This window comes from Pocillopora damicornis, chromosome 11 (assembly GCF_964200805.1).
Source record: "Pocillopora damicornis chromosome 11, jaPocDami1.2, whole genome shotgun sequence".
NCBI classification, from domain to species: domain Eukaryota; kingdom Metazoa; phylum Cnidaria; class Anthozoa; order Scleractinia; family Pocilloporidae; genus Pocillopora; species Pocillopora damicornis.
This window is the reverse complement of record NC_142680.1, coordinates 2511484-2525577: the sequence shown is the minus strand read 5'-3', so window position 1 is coordinate 2525577 and position 14094 is coordinate 2511484. Positions and strand designations below refer to the sequence as shown.

At 37.7% G+C, this 14094-nt stretch overlaps 1 protein-coding gene across 12 annotated transcripts in view; it reads right to left on the bottom strand.

Annotated features, from left to right (window-relative positions):
• Window positions 1-14094, bottom strand: part of LOC113682944 (DNA-binding protein RFX2) — a 32469-nt gene that overhangs the window by 4395 nt on the left and 13980 nt on the right. For 4 of the 12 annotated variants that reach the window (XM_089187074.1, XM_089187077.1, XM_089187073.1 and 1 more), the window contains exons 6-10: window positions 4714-4786; window positions 1994-2213; window positions 1045-1226; window positions 727-840; window positions 46-230 (exon numbers count right to left, since the gene is read on the bottom strand). In XM_089187074.1, coding sequence (XP_089043200.1) covers window positions 46-230; window positions 727-840; window positions 1045-1226; window positions 1994-2213; window positions 4714-4786 — 774 coding nt within the window. Of the gene's footprint in view, window positions 1-45; window positions 231-726; window positions 841-1044; window positions 1227-1993; window positions 2214-4713; window positions 4787-4967; window positions 5286-5395; window positions 5953-12421; window positions 12711-14094 lie in introns of those variants that run through there. The other 8 variants (XM_027200134.2, XM_089187075.1, XM_027200135.2 and 5 more) reach the window with 7 other exon arrangements.

Genomic DNA, 14094 nt, shown 5'->3' with positions numbered 1-14094 from the left:
CACCACAAGGAAACAATTAGTTTGATAAAATCACACAACAAATACCTGGTAGAGGAACACCCTTGAGGTCAAGCTCTTCAAACTCTGGTAACCCTTGTGTGACATCACCCAGATACTGCTGGTGCTGCTGCATCTGACTTTGCTGTGCTTGTTGATCAGCTGTCATTGCTGGTGAGTGTGATGCTGTATCACCTGACTCATCAGAGGCTAATCTGGCAGCAGGCTTCAGTCTGTTACAAATGAGAAACAAATCAATTTAATGGAAACACAGCAATTATTCCATGGAAAGTGCTTGAATAATTTTAATTCACTCATTGCGATGCAACAAGTTTTTTGATGCATCACAATAAGTGAAAAAAATTCTCAAGCACTTTCCTTAGTATGACGTTTTTATGTGATACATATTGAGATTAATACTGTGAAGTATGAAGCAAACAATTGTGAAAGTATGTTGTTCTTTCAATCAAAGACACATATGAGAGTACTTCACAGTGTAAATCTCGGCATGTATGAAATAAAAGTGATTTTGCCAGGAAATAGTGAGTACATGGTGTAGAAAAATCTCAAAAACTAAATCAAAAAGATTATTTTCTTATGAAGATTACTGTAATTCACAAAGTGAATTTTTATTTAGGAAATGTGATATTACACAATAAGAATCTAACAAAGAAACAAGGGTTTTTTCCCAAACAGTGACCATCAAGGCATAATTGCAAAATATCATACCTTTTTTGTGTGGATGGTGATTGTCTCATAGCCACTTGGGCATCATCTGACAAAGCATTTAATGGTGAACTTGGCTTAATGCGTATTCCATAATAATGATACTTGGAGTTACCCCTGTAACATGAAAATGGTGATTGTTATAAAGACTGGAAAAGCTTACACAGGAAATAAAAATTTTACAAAAGGTCAGCTTCAGAATTAACAAATTAAAGATTCCACAGTAGTAATGATGTACACAAAGGCAAAGGCTCAGTAAAAGAAAACAAAACGAGTTTTCATGCCATAAACTTTGTCTTTGTTACACATATGTATCCTAACCTTGTGCCAAGTCGTCTGGTTCTCAGTCCCATAAACACTGATCTAATGAGCTTTCCAAAGCTTGCAGCATTTACTGCATCAAGTTTATTTGTCTGGCAGTGCTGAAGGTAATGATTATAAAGTGTGCTGCGGGGCAGGCTCACTCCTTCTGCTGTTTCATAGTTTTCAACCAGCCACTGAACCTTTAAAAAAATTTAACAAAAATTTGTCAATTTCCAAACCCCTATGTATTTAACAAATTGTTCATACTAATTTTTATCTTTCAAAAAGGTGACTCCAGGAGCAAATGCAGAGAAAATTAAAGATAAAATCAAAATCAATCAAGATGTGAACAGCCAAGAAAAGGAAATGAGCACCTTTAACCAAGAAGAACACCAAGATGATATGATTTGAATGATGTTGAAGATATAATGAAAAAACAGCTACAAGGATCATTTTTGAAAGTGAAAATAAAATTGCATGTGTAGCATGATATTACCAATTTGATCTCTTGCCAAATTGTATGAGAAAAATCACCCAATAAGAGACAAGTAACACTATCACCAACAACTCAATACACCTTTTCCATGAAACAGCATTTAATTTTTTCAATTGACTTGTTCTAAATGCTGCAGTTTTATACCACAGGAATTAAAAATAATTTCAAATAGCAATTTTCTTTTTCATGTGCAGCATGATTTGACCACTTTGATCTCTTGCCAAATTGTAGAGAAAAATCACCCAATAAAAGACAAGTAACACTATCACCAACAACTCATTACACCTTTTCCATGAACCAGCATTTAATTTTTCAATTGACTGGTTCTAAATGTTACAGTTTTATACCACAGGAATTAAACATCATTTCAACTACCAATTTTCTTATACTCCATAACTAAACTCAGTGACAAAATATATTGATGTTTTTATGAGAAATTGCAAGTTGATCACTGAACTGTAAATAACTTACTGTTGCAGGAGATGCCCTGGTGGTATGTGTTATTGGATGCCTTTGAGTCTGTATGGTTGTTCCTCCCTGAGTGACTTGTAGGTATGTTTGTCCACTAGGGACACTGCCTTGTGTGGTTGCAGCAGCTGAAATAAGGTTTTGCTGTTGGCTTGCTTCAAGATACGATGATGTAGCTTGCTGTCCAAATATTGTTGCATCAGTGTAGTGATAAGCATTGCCCCTGGAAGAAATTAAGAGAAAAACAATTTAATTTGCAAGCCTGTTTAACAGTTTTCCATGTACACTACTCTGCAAAGTCGGTGAAATGTTATGAAGTATTAGTAGGTTTAATATTGTTGTTAAGCTCAAAATAGCTTTGTAAATTTGGGTTAGTTTACAAAGTCCCTTTTTTATGTTTAAACAAGCAATAGAGGAAGGAAAGAAGGGGTGAAAAGAAAGCCAAGCAGAGTTTCTCCTATCAAGAGGAGAAACATTCACCTCATTATTTTTAGTAAAAATTTACTCTTACTATTTCCAGAAATGAATACATAACCAATCAAGTTTTTTCTGTGATAAGAAGCAATGAGATTTTCGAAATTACCAGGAAGAGGTGCCATCAAACACACAGATCTGATTGAGATGCACAGAGTAAGAAACCCTGACTGTACAAATACACAGCTTGAGGATTGGAATGTCCCCACTTGGTTATTCCTAGCTAACAATGCCTAACAGCAGGACGATGGTTTAACAAATGGCTAGCATTATGACCTTCTGTAATGCCAGCCAAGAGAGACAATGGAGATCTCTGACACAGGAAAGTTGGGTCAAGTTCATCGGTGTTTCACTAAGTATTTTCAAACCACAAATAATGAAAACCTACATTTATCACTAGAAAATATTGCTGTCAATTTCCTTACTTCCTGTCTTATGGATGATACCATAAAAAACTCAGCTTTTGATTTTACAGAACACAAACCATTGATCAACTCCAGTAATCTGAACTTGAACATTTTTAACAACTGCTTCAAGAATCAAGTAAATGTAAGACCACAAAGATTTTGACACCACTGTCTTGATAAATATATCAACATCGCTGAAAAATATAAGATAGGCAGCCTATATTTTTTATTGAAGGATCTCACACATAAATTTGACCAAATAAATCTAGAATGCTGAATTGATTATCTACAGAGCAGAATTTACCTCTGAATAAAACTGAATTTAAACCCAAAATGGACATGATGTAAAACATTAAGAGATTTTATAGTCCACAGACTATGAATAAATAAAAATATTGTCACTGCAAAAATTGCATTTTCTGTGGAAGACATGTTCAATATGGAACACAATATACTGGGAATGAACATGTTCTAATTGAAAAAAGGTCACAATTCTTGTGAGAAAAAATGCTTTTTGTTGATTCTGGGGGACAATTTTCATGATACTGACTTAAATGTTGTAATATCAAAGCTTGGGTAGGAAAAATGTTATTTCAGAGCAATTGTACCTTTCTCCTATACGAGCATTATGAAGCATAATTACTAACAAATATTCAGAGGAGAACACAAGCATACAGATCTACCACAAATTTTTGGAAACATTCATTCAGATCTAAAAAGAACAAAAACAAATTGTGGCTAAAACTTAGAACTAAACCTGAGCTCAACCAAGGAACATGCTTTCTCAGACAATATCACATCCCAATAAAATATTAACAATTTTAAAATTGGTTGGCTTCAAGCATGAAGAGCTAACAAATCTGAAGAAACTCACAAATATGTTGATACAGGCATCATGTGGGTTAAACTGGCCATAAACGATCAAATGAAAAACCCAAGAAACAGCCTCTGTTATTTGGAACTGTCTAGTGGAGTGATGAGAACAAGAAAGTGATTCTTTTTCTCTTTGACTCATTCACAAAGGCTGCATGTGTTGCCATGGAAAAGAGTGTGTCTCCTAAGTAAAAATGCTCCTGAATTGAATACTAATCCCACTTTGCCAAATAAACACAGTTCCATCAATGGGAAAGAGGATTTTAATCAATGCAAGAATTGTTCCAACATCATGATGAGAAAAACAATATCCAAGAGAAACCAGAAGTTTCTATGGAAATTGTCACAGCACTACCTATATTTATCATTACTAAATCAAGAACCCTTGACAAGTTTACTGCAAAGTTTTCCCAGTTTCAAAAATTAGCATGATCTTGGTTATGGGTTAAATTGAGAATTTTTGGATAAATATAGCCTTGAAGTGATATTTCAGTAGAAAGAAAAGATTTATTTATTCAATTAATATCGCTATTTTGTTCTCTTCCAAGCTAATAATGAATATGCCATATATAGAAAGAAATTACCATAAATTAACATAAATATTCAATTAATTTGAATAACATTCTTAATATTGCACAGTTTGGTCAACTTTCCAACGACGTTTCCAAATCACTTCTTGAAAATATCGTAAAAGCGAAAATCCTGGTTTTCCTATGTACATATGAAGATATCCCTCATCACTTCACCCAAAGAAAAACAAAAATACTGAGATAGATTATCAAGAATTGTGTGATTCGCATGTGTTTTGCATTGATTCTTTATCCCTTAACCAGGTGTCCACAACGTGTTCAAAAAGACCAAACAAAGCACAAAATTCGGATCGCAACCTTCAAAGAGAAACTAAAAAGGTTCAAAGACATGACGGAAATTTCCAGTCTGTTTCGACATCTTTTTACGGAAGAAACTTACGCTGTTCCATTTGGGTAAATGGCATGTTCCGCCGACAAGGCCTCAACGTACTGTTCCTCTGCGGTCGGGAAACCTACGTTGAAACGAAAAATAAAAGGAAATTGAAGCAAAATTATAAACGTGTCGCCGTATACTTTTTCTTTACATTCCAAGATAGGTAAAATTTAAAAATGGTACTATTAAATGCGGAACTGATCGTGAATTAGTTCGGAAGTTCGAAATTGGCAACACTATTCATAAAGTTTGCAGAGTACCTTCTTTCGTCTGGAAGCCATCGCTCGTAATAACATTTGCTGAGATTAATGCAGTTTGCGGAGTTTGAATCTGGGCTGGCTGGACTGTCAAAGTTACAGCATTCGCTGGTAAAGAAGCGTGTTGAGGCGAAGGAACAATATTTTGCGAGGTCACAACAATGTCGTGTGAAATGGCGGCCGCGCCACTCGCAACTTGCTGGGTGAAAGCTTGTGGCGTCGAAACCACATTGCTTGACGTGGCTTGGGATTTCGCTTCGACGGAGTCGAAATTCGGGGTGTAATTTGTTGGCTGTGGTTGAGTAGTCGCCATAGGGCGATCTAAGAATTAAATCGAACAAAAACGAGTTCGGTGTTTGAATAGATTCACATGTCAACATGACCAGTAAAGATCAAATGGTTTGCTTCAGCTACATATATTTAGCACTTACGCAATTAAGAGCATACACAGGGCATATCCGTCGCAAGGCGCAACATTTATCACCACATTCAACACAAACTACCTCCAAATAACAAGATACTGTCTTAAAGGTATAAAGTACGAAATGTAGTAGAGTAAAAGTAGAATTTCTACCCATCGTCATGACAAAGAAGTCTATGACAGAGCACGCGAAAATCGCGCGTCGAAACTGACAAAATCGAAGGCGGGTAACGATGGGCAAAACAGCAAGAAAATATCGGCAAAACACATCGATCATTACATGAAGCTCTATCCTACCAGTTGTCTTATAATTACGCGAAGGAAATTCTGGGAAGGACCTTGTAACCTTGACTACACTGTCGCCTTGGAGAAGACTTTTCCCTCGTTGTTGCTGACAACATACAGGACAACTTCGCAACCGCTATTCAAGTTCGCCACGACAACCGCTCGCTCCCTGCCTCACTAAGGGGCGCCCCTAATGGACTGCAGGGCTTCAGCAAACGAAAGAGTAAATCCTTTTGTTTTTGGTACAGTACCCGGATGAAAAAGCTCTTCAAAATCACGTTTCTGAGGCAAAAAGTTATAAAAATGATTATGAATATCTTCCCTTCCTTCAAAAATCGTGTCGACACACCATCCCGTGTTAAAAGCTTTTCAACTGAAAAAAGAAAATTTGTTTTTTATAGGCCTAAAATTGAAAAAAAAAAAAAAAAAAAAAATTCAAATTACCGAAGTGATTATACGGCTGAAAGGAAGCAGCTAGTTCAAAGGTTATGGAGCCACGCTATTAGGTAGAATAACTTTCCCAACGGAGGAAGAGGAAAAAAAAGCTTTGTACGGTATGTCATTAGACACGTTACGTCGAAAAGGAGAAGCCGACTCCACGTGGCAAAGACTAAGACGTTCACACATCCTTTTTCTCCCATCCGCCTTTTAATGCGTTTTGTATTGTGCTGTGGTGCAAAGTTCGCGAGAAAAGATTTATTTCGTGACGCTGTGTGCAATAGCAATTTACTCAATTATAACATTGCGTTGATTCATGAAAAAGGGATTTAATTCCAAGTTCTATCCTTCATAATTTTGCGGGGCAAATTTGAAGTTATACTGAACTACGAAGTTATTTATATATCTTTCTAAAATGCCTCAATTATCAAGAAACACCTGTTCTTCGTTTTTTTTTTTGTTTTTACTATTCTGGAATTGTACGACTACTGTTAAAATAGTTTAATCCTTTAACAAAGGGTTAACATAGTGTTGAAAACGCATCAAGACAAAGTTTCAGCAAGTGCAACCCTATTGACTAAAGGCCCCGATAAAGTCAATCACTTCTCAGCCCAAAAAAAAGCCTGAAATGGAACCACGACATGAAAAAAAAATCGTTATAAATACAATAGTGTTCTATTATCAATACTTAAATCTGATTGCCAACACTGTTCGCTTTCTCTTCCATGATACCGAGTGAGTAAAGTGAGTGGCCTAATATTGAACGATTTGTATCATTATTCAATGTAAACACGAGCCTGCCGTTTTTGGGGTAAGTTTCAGAAGAAACTGCGGAGGGCTAACACTCGAAACATCAGTTATAGAAACTCTTTACAGTGGCCTATTTACATTATCATGATCAACTAAGTTGATAACACTAAGCTATCTTGTTCAGTTGTGAACGACGAAAAGAATCAGATTTAATTCGCTCTCCATCTCTATGTGTGATGGTGGAAAAATCTCGCGCTCGGTTAATTAACACTGAATTATTTTGATATTCAGGTCTCCTTTACAAGTTCTTTATCCCGCAACTTGGCAACCATTAACTCCTTTCGAATAATGAAGCTCTTCAAAATAATCAAACTTAATCTTCTGAACTTTAGAATACCATGAGAGAACTTTCAGTCAAGTCCTTGGGAGGTAGATTATAAAGGTGCCTTAACTTATATCCTGAATAGACTTCTGTTTTTACAACAGACCAGCAGTCGACTAAAACGATCATGCGCGATGAAGAGCTAAACAATGTGTGAAAAACACTAACTTCATACAAAAACTTGCTTTCGCTATTTCCCCAGCGGGTAAGAGATTTCAATCATGTTAACACATGACATGTTTCTTCCGGCAACTATGAGTGTTCTTCATCAATTTTCGAAAGACGGTTCTATCGATTTGTTTTACGTTTCCACCTTGCGTCTTTGTTCTTGAGTTTTCTTTTTTCATGATTTGATTTAAGGTATAATGGAAAAAATGAAAGAAAGTTGAACAAAAATGGAATAGGGTTTGTTCCTTGTACAGGACTGAACTGAACACGAATAGTCGAATTAGACTTGTTCGTTTTCATATATCTATCTTTCACGGATCACTCACTATGGTCCAGGTAAAGCTGTGAGTAAGTGAGTTGGTCAGTCAGTAAGTCATTCAGTCAGTGAGTGAGTGAGTCAGTGAGTAAGTCAGTAAGCCAGTTAGTTCGTTAGTTCAGCCATTCAGTCAGTCAGTCAGTCAGCTGGTGAGAACACAGCGATCAAACACTGTACATACAAAAGAGTTGGATAACAATAAGAGGGACTTACGAACGCATGTCTAGCGTAAAATGAGGAGGAAAAAGTTAAATTCTTAACAATTCCAATGCGTGAGACAAATGAAAGAAGGAATTTGGAGAAATAATAAATATTGATCTTACTTTATTGTGAGATATCCCAACTGTTTTTAACGCGGAGGCTTCGTTTCGCAAATGAAGGCAAATGACAAAAACTTTCTTCTAACCTTGGTGCACAATCTACTGTCCGCCATAATCATAGACCTGTTATCGCCACACATATCTTTTGTGGCTCTGGATCTTCCTTTTCAACCCATTTTCCTCGGTGTTTATCAGCAACTCCGCCATGAACACAATAAAGAATGACTACTGCCGAGGCGGCAAGGCTTGCGGACGGCTTCATCTTACCGCCGTGCAAAGTGTGAAAAAAAGTACGAGTGTACGCTAGCACAAGGTAGGTTTAGCCTAGAACAACAATGTGTGTAAGTCTCGGCCTTAGAAACTTCAAACTTTCCTCAAAAACTGCGAAAAACTACGTCTCTCTTTGATGTTTTCGATAGTAAATCTTACTCATCTGAGTGCGCACGTGCAATCATTTGACCGCTGTGTTGCTGTTGGGTGAGTGAGTGAGCGAGTAAGTCAGCCAGTCAGCTAATGAGTGGGTCAGTCATTCAGTCAATCAGTCAGTCAGTCAACTAGTGAGTGAGTCAGTCAGTCCCTGATTCAGTCGATCAGTCAGTCAGTCAGTCAGTAAGCAAGTGAGTCAGTCCCAGATTCAGTCAGTCAGTCAGTCAATGAGTCAGTCAGCCAGTCAGCTGGTGAGTGAGTCAGTCATTCATTCAATCAGTCAGTCAGTCAGTAAGCAAGTGAGTCAGTCCCAGATTCAGTCAGTCAGTCAGTCAGTCAGTCAATGAGTCAGTCAGCTGGTGAGTGAGTCAGTCATTCATTCAATCAGTCAATCAGTCAGTAAGCAAGTGAGTCAGTCCCAGATTCAGTCAGTCAGTCAGTCAGTCAATGAGTCAGTCAGCCAGTCAGCTGGTGAGTGAGTCAGTCATTCATTCAATCAGTCAGTCAGTCAGTAAGCAAGTGAGTCAGTCCCAGATTCAGTCAGTCAGTGAGTCAGTCAGTCAGTGAGTCAGTCACTGATTCAGTCAATCAGTCAGTCAGCTGGTGAGTGAGTCAGTCATTCAGCCAATCAGTCAGTCAGTCGGTCAGTCAGTCAGCTAGTGAGTCAGTCAGTCAGTTTGTCAGTTTTTCTAGTTAGTCAATCAGTCAGCTAACTAGTGAGTGAGTGAGTGAGAGAGTGAGTCAGCCAGTCAGCTAGTGAGTGAGTGAGTGAGTGAGTGAGTGAGTCAGTCAGTCAGTCAGTCTGCCAGTCAGCTAGTGAGTGAGTGAGTGAGTCGGTCAGTCAGTTAGTCAATCAGTTGGTCAGTCAGCCACTCAGTCGTTAAGTCAGTCAGGCACATAAGAAGGGAGACAAGCAGATCAATCAGTTATATAGTCTGTCAGTCAAGAAAAGTCAGTCAAATAATCAACAGTGCCGTGTTAGTGTAGTGCAATATAGTCAGCTCTAGCTTCTCGGCTAACCAGACGTCTCAGTCAGTGAGAGTGTCAGTCATTTCGTCAAATTATTGTTCTGTCAGAAGGACCATAAAACTTTTAGACTTTTTTTTCAGTCATTTCATCCCTTCTTTGTCTGTTTATGTGTATCTCTTCAGAAGTAATCTTGGTACTTGGTTTGTGAACTGCCTGAGTCTATGGTCCTTGGTAATATCGATAAGATGCATTTCACTCATCTACAAACCTCTTGTTTGATTTTTCGCGTCCAGCAAAGAATCTATAAACTACGCTACCCATCTTTCATACTCACAGCAACTTCTAACGGTTATCAACAGGCTTCTTGATGAACCATGTTGCTGGATTAAAGTGTCTTTCAGAAAAATAGCTCAAAAGTTGACTCAGACATGAGTCGCAGTTCTTTAAACACAGAGGTTTACCTGACGTATTGTGATTCACTTAAAAACTGAAGCGCACAACCGCAACACTTGAGTCTGATAACGACGTGTTCCTGTCATTCAATTCGTTGTCGAAAGCTGTTTTACAAGAATAACCTGTTACAGTACCAGTTTTATCCAAATTAACATGAAACAGGTGCAAGGGTCGTCACTGATTAGCATGACGCTACCCCTTATTGTTTTCAGAATGAAGCATCGTTAACGTGCCCTTTTTTCGATTAACTCTCCCTTTTTGTTATGAAAACGAACATAATTAAGCCGAGCACCTGCCGATTTTAAGTTTGTTATTGAGCGAACCTTCCAATCTTATTTGATGAAAGTACCATCCTCACTCGCCGTTTGCTTTTTTATGAAGCCTTAGCAACTCCCAGGGAAGATAATTGAAGAAAAATTTTTTCTGTTTATCTCTCTCTTTAAGTGTGACTTTCGCTAACGATTCGCCAAGATTCTCTTAAAATCCTCTCTGTCTCGATCTCTGTTGACATTTACCTCCACATTTATCTCTCTCTTTAAGTGTGACTTTCACTAACGATTCGCTAAGATTCTCTTAAAATCCTCTCTGTCTCGATCTCTGTTGACATTTACCTCCACACTTAGTTCTTTTTGAACAAAAAGTGAGAAGTTCAAATGAAGCAGCCCTAGCAATTACCTTCATGGTTTTTTTTTCGGTTTGTTTCTGGCCCTCAAATTTGGAAGCCATGCTACAAAAGGTGTAAGTTCATTGAACTATAAATATTTTGGCGCTCTCTTTCTAAAACATTTTTCTGGTATCATTCTAAGAAAAATTAAGTACCTCTTTCGCGTGCATTATTATTCGGGCGAAACTTATGTGGAAAGAACAGCCAAGGTTTCCCAGTTGTCTCTTGTATGCCAAACAAAACTTATATTTACTAACTGCTGCTCAGGTTCTCACCAAAAAAAAGAAACAAGTAGAGTTTTAGAGATTATTTTTTAGTTTGATTTTCGTTTTATGAAATTATGATGGGCGACTCTATCCGCTAATGCGAACTAAACAAATTATGCGCCTGTCCACGAATCTCATTGAAAATTTTTTAACCGTGATATTTTGCTTACATTCCTCACGACTGCGTATTTTCTTTTTCAATACTGACACGTTATCTGTGGGAAATTTTTCTCTTTCTTCAGCAGTTGACAACAACGAAGTTTCGAATTAATATAAGTGGAGTTAACTGGTTATAACAAAGCGGCAATCCGTAAATGAGTTATAGAGCTAAAGGAAAACCGGAAATTTTCAACCCTGTCCTGGAATTTCGCAAAGAAACACAAGTAATCTGTAAAACGTATCTTATGTTGTCTTTAATTTAGAACAGTCTACAAATATTTGGTACTCAAGAAAGACAAAAGTACTCGGTTCCACGGCAGTAAGACCCGTTTTCATTCCGTAAGAAGAAACACTTTCATAAGGACATTACCGATTACGTAAGATAGAGACGTAGACACGGAGCCTTTCTTGAAAGCAGTTTACTTCAAACACACACACACACCAGACATGAATTTGGCTCATCTTGGCTAAAACTAAAACAAAATTGCGACAGATAAAGCAACAAATCGAAAATTCAGGAAGTTTCGTTCCTTTTTTTTAACGACGTGGCAAGAACAATTACGCAGGTCTGGTACAAAAAGGCTTATAGGAACAGCACATCAATAGCACGTGTAGTATACTCCAGGATATCTTGACCAATGTGTTAACTCTAAAGTAAAACTGAAAACTAACATCGCGTTCGTTGGCAACATTTTGGAAAACTTTGGTGTCAATGAAAACGATAACCTTCCTGTCGTTCGCCAACAAGTCCTCTGTAACTCATTTGGCAGAGCATCTGACCACAAAATAGGAATCGATTTGGGATAGAATCCACACGGAAGGCTAAAATTTTTCTATGTACAACGCTCACGAATAATATGAAACTTATTTCTTCAAAGTCTTGCCATTGCGACTTAAACACGCACTTAATTCTTTTCAGAAAATGCTACTGAGCCACAGCAGTGCTTACGTCGGAAAAGGAACTAAAACAATTTAAGTCCACATTGTTCACTTAAATAATTTACAAAGAAACCGGTTGGAGGTATTTAACAAGTTCAACCGACCTTAAATATAAACTCTCTTTAGATTGGGATTAAAGAAATTACAATCTTTTGGGAAAAAAAGGCGACTAAGTGCTAAAGAGAAAGAAAACTTTCCAACTGAATTTCTCTCTCGATTAAAGGCAGGAGTTTCGGTTTCTAAATATAACCTCTTTCCTTGAACAATGTCTCCAGTAAACGTTATCTTTCCGTTAAGAACAACGAATGACGCGCTTTAAGGATTTGCAAACAGTGGGAAGCAGACAATAACAAAGGTAATACAATTCTCGAAAGTCTTTCCCTGCGCGCGCGTCGAGTCAAGTTACTTTCCGTCTTTAGAAGTTTAAATTCTTCGCTAAATCACAGAACTATTTTAATGCAATAGCAGTTCGCAAAAAATAACATAAATAAATAAACTTACGGTAAGAAAATGGATTAAGACATGTTCCTTGCCGAGGAGGAATTAACGGAAACTGCTGATTGTAAGGAGTCGCTATTCTGCAGAACTGAGGTCTCCGCGGTTTAGGTTTGTAATCGACCGAGGCAGGGAAACCAGGCGGAAAATTTGTGGAAGAATCCACGTCGAATTGGCAATCCCTCCGCTCTTCTTTCTTGATAGCACGATTTGGGAACATGTCAAGAAAGTTGAGAAAATTCTCGCTGAAGCTAAAATCCTGCAGAACAGCCATCAATGCCTCATGCTCCTCTAATCGGTGCATACGTTGAAATGCGACTAAACCCTCGGACCAGCTTATGTTATGACCTGTCATTTGCATACTGTTGTTTAGTACAAAAAGCGTCCTTAGCAACTTCAGCGCCTGAATTGTTATCAAGGTCGAGAGCCAGTGTTTAAAACAACTTTACAATATCGTGTTTCTGATAAACTCGCTTATTTCATTACGAGAAGTCCTGTTATCCCCCCCACAATCGGGGAATTTTGAAAGGGGAATTTTGCATTAGGGTTTGCTGTTCCGGGCAACATAAAATATCTCTTTGCCAGATATTTTAATACAAAATTCTCAAACAAATGTTTACTAAAATAAACTTCTTTCGTATTTCGCAATAAATTCATTTTATTAATATTAATTTGATTCTAACGATCTTGCCGTGCAAAGATAGCTCAGACAGGTAAGTTACAGCAAGCATAAGGGCGAAAGTTAATAAACAAGCTGTTTACAATGACTAGCATAGTTATTTTTATTCACAAAGGAAGTGAAATTGGCGCAAAAACCACAGATGTACGAAATAAAAACAACTGCGCTTACGTCATGGTAACACTTGACGTAAAAAAGGTCAATTATAAAATTTCAGCTGCTTAACCCGGCGGAAGAGGACACCGCATTGCTCGAAATCTTGCAGACAAAAGGTTTATCCGGTTTATTGTTACCTTTGTCACGCTATCATGGACATTTGATTTTAAGGAAACCAGCCATCACTTTCTTAGAAACGATGTAAACAACTGTAAACTATCACTTAGTAGAAAATTCGATCTTCTTTTCTCGAGGACATGGGGAAATTTTTGAGAAAAATAAAAAAAATGTTGTCTCCAACTAAAACTTGAGGTCTGCATGACACATTTTGTCGTGAAATACACCCAAAACTTGTGATATTTGCTAAAACAATTTTTCACGAGTTACACATTTATAAGAAAAACTAGCAAAGTTTACTACGCCATTCCTTGACTAACATATTATTTTATGGCTACTACTCCCCTGTTGTTTTCTTGCACTTTAACGAGCAAGTATTGAACTATGCTGCGGTTCTGCTCTGTCTCTAACTCACGTGCACAGGCATGGCACGTGGACTCGTCTCACGGTTCTCCTTTCGCGCGCGAAAATGTGTGCTCTCCAAATTACACTATATGCTTACAACAGTCGCGATTATTTCGCTAACATAATGTACGGCAAATATTTTTGCAACTGTGTGCCGCTTTTCAGTTTAACGTGGAATCATATCGTTTGATGGTTTCAGCAGGGTTTTAGCTTTCTACGAGAGACTAGACAGCAATACATTTCTCACAATCCCTCGAAGACCCTCGAACAAGGTTTGAATGTAGGCACCGATTACATAATCGCGTGTGTTGAGGACTTTTGA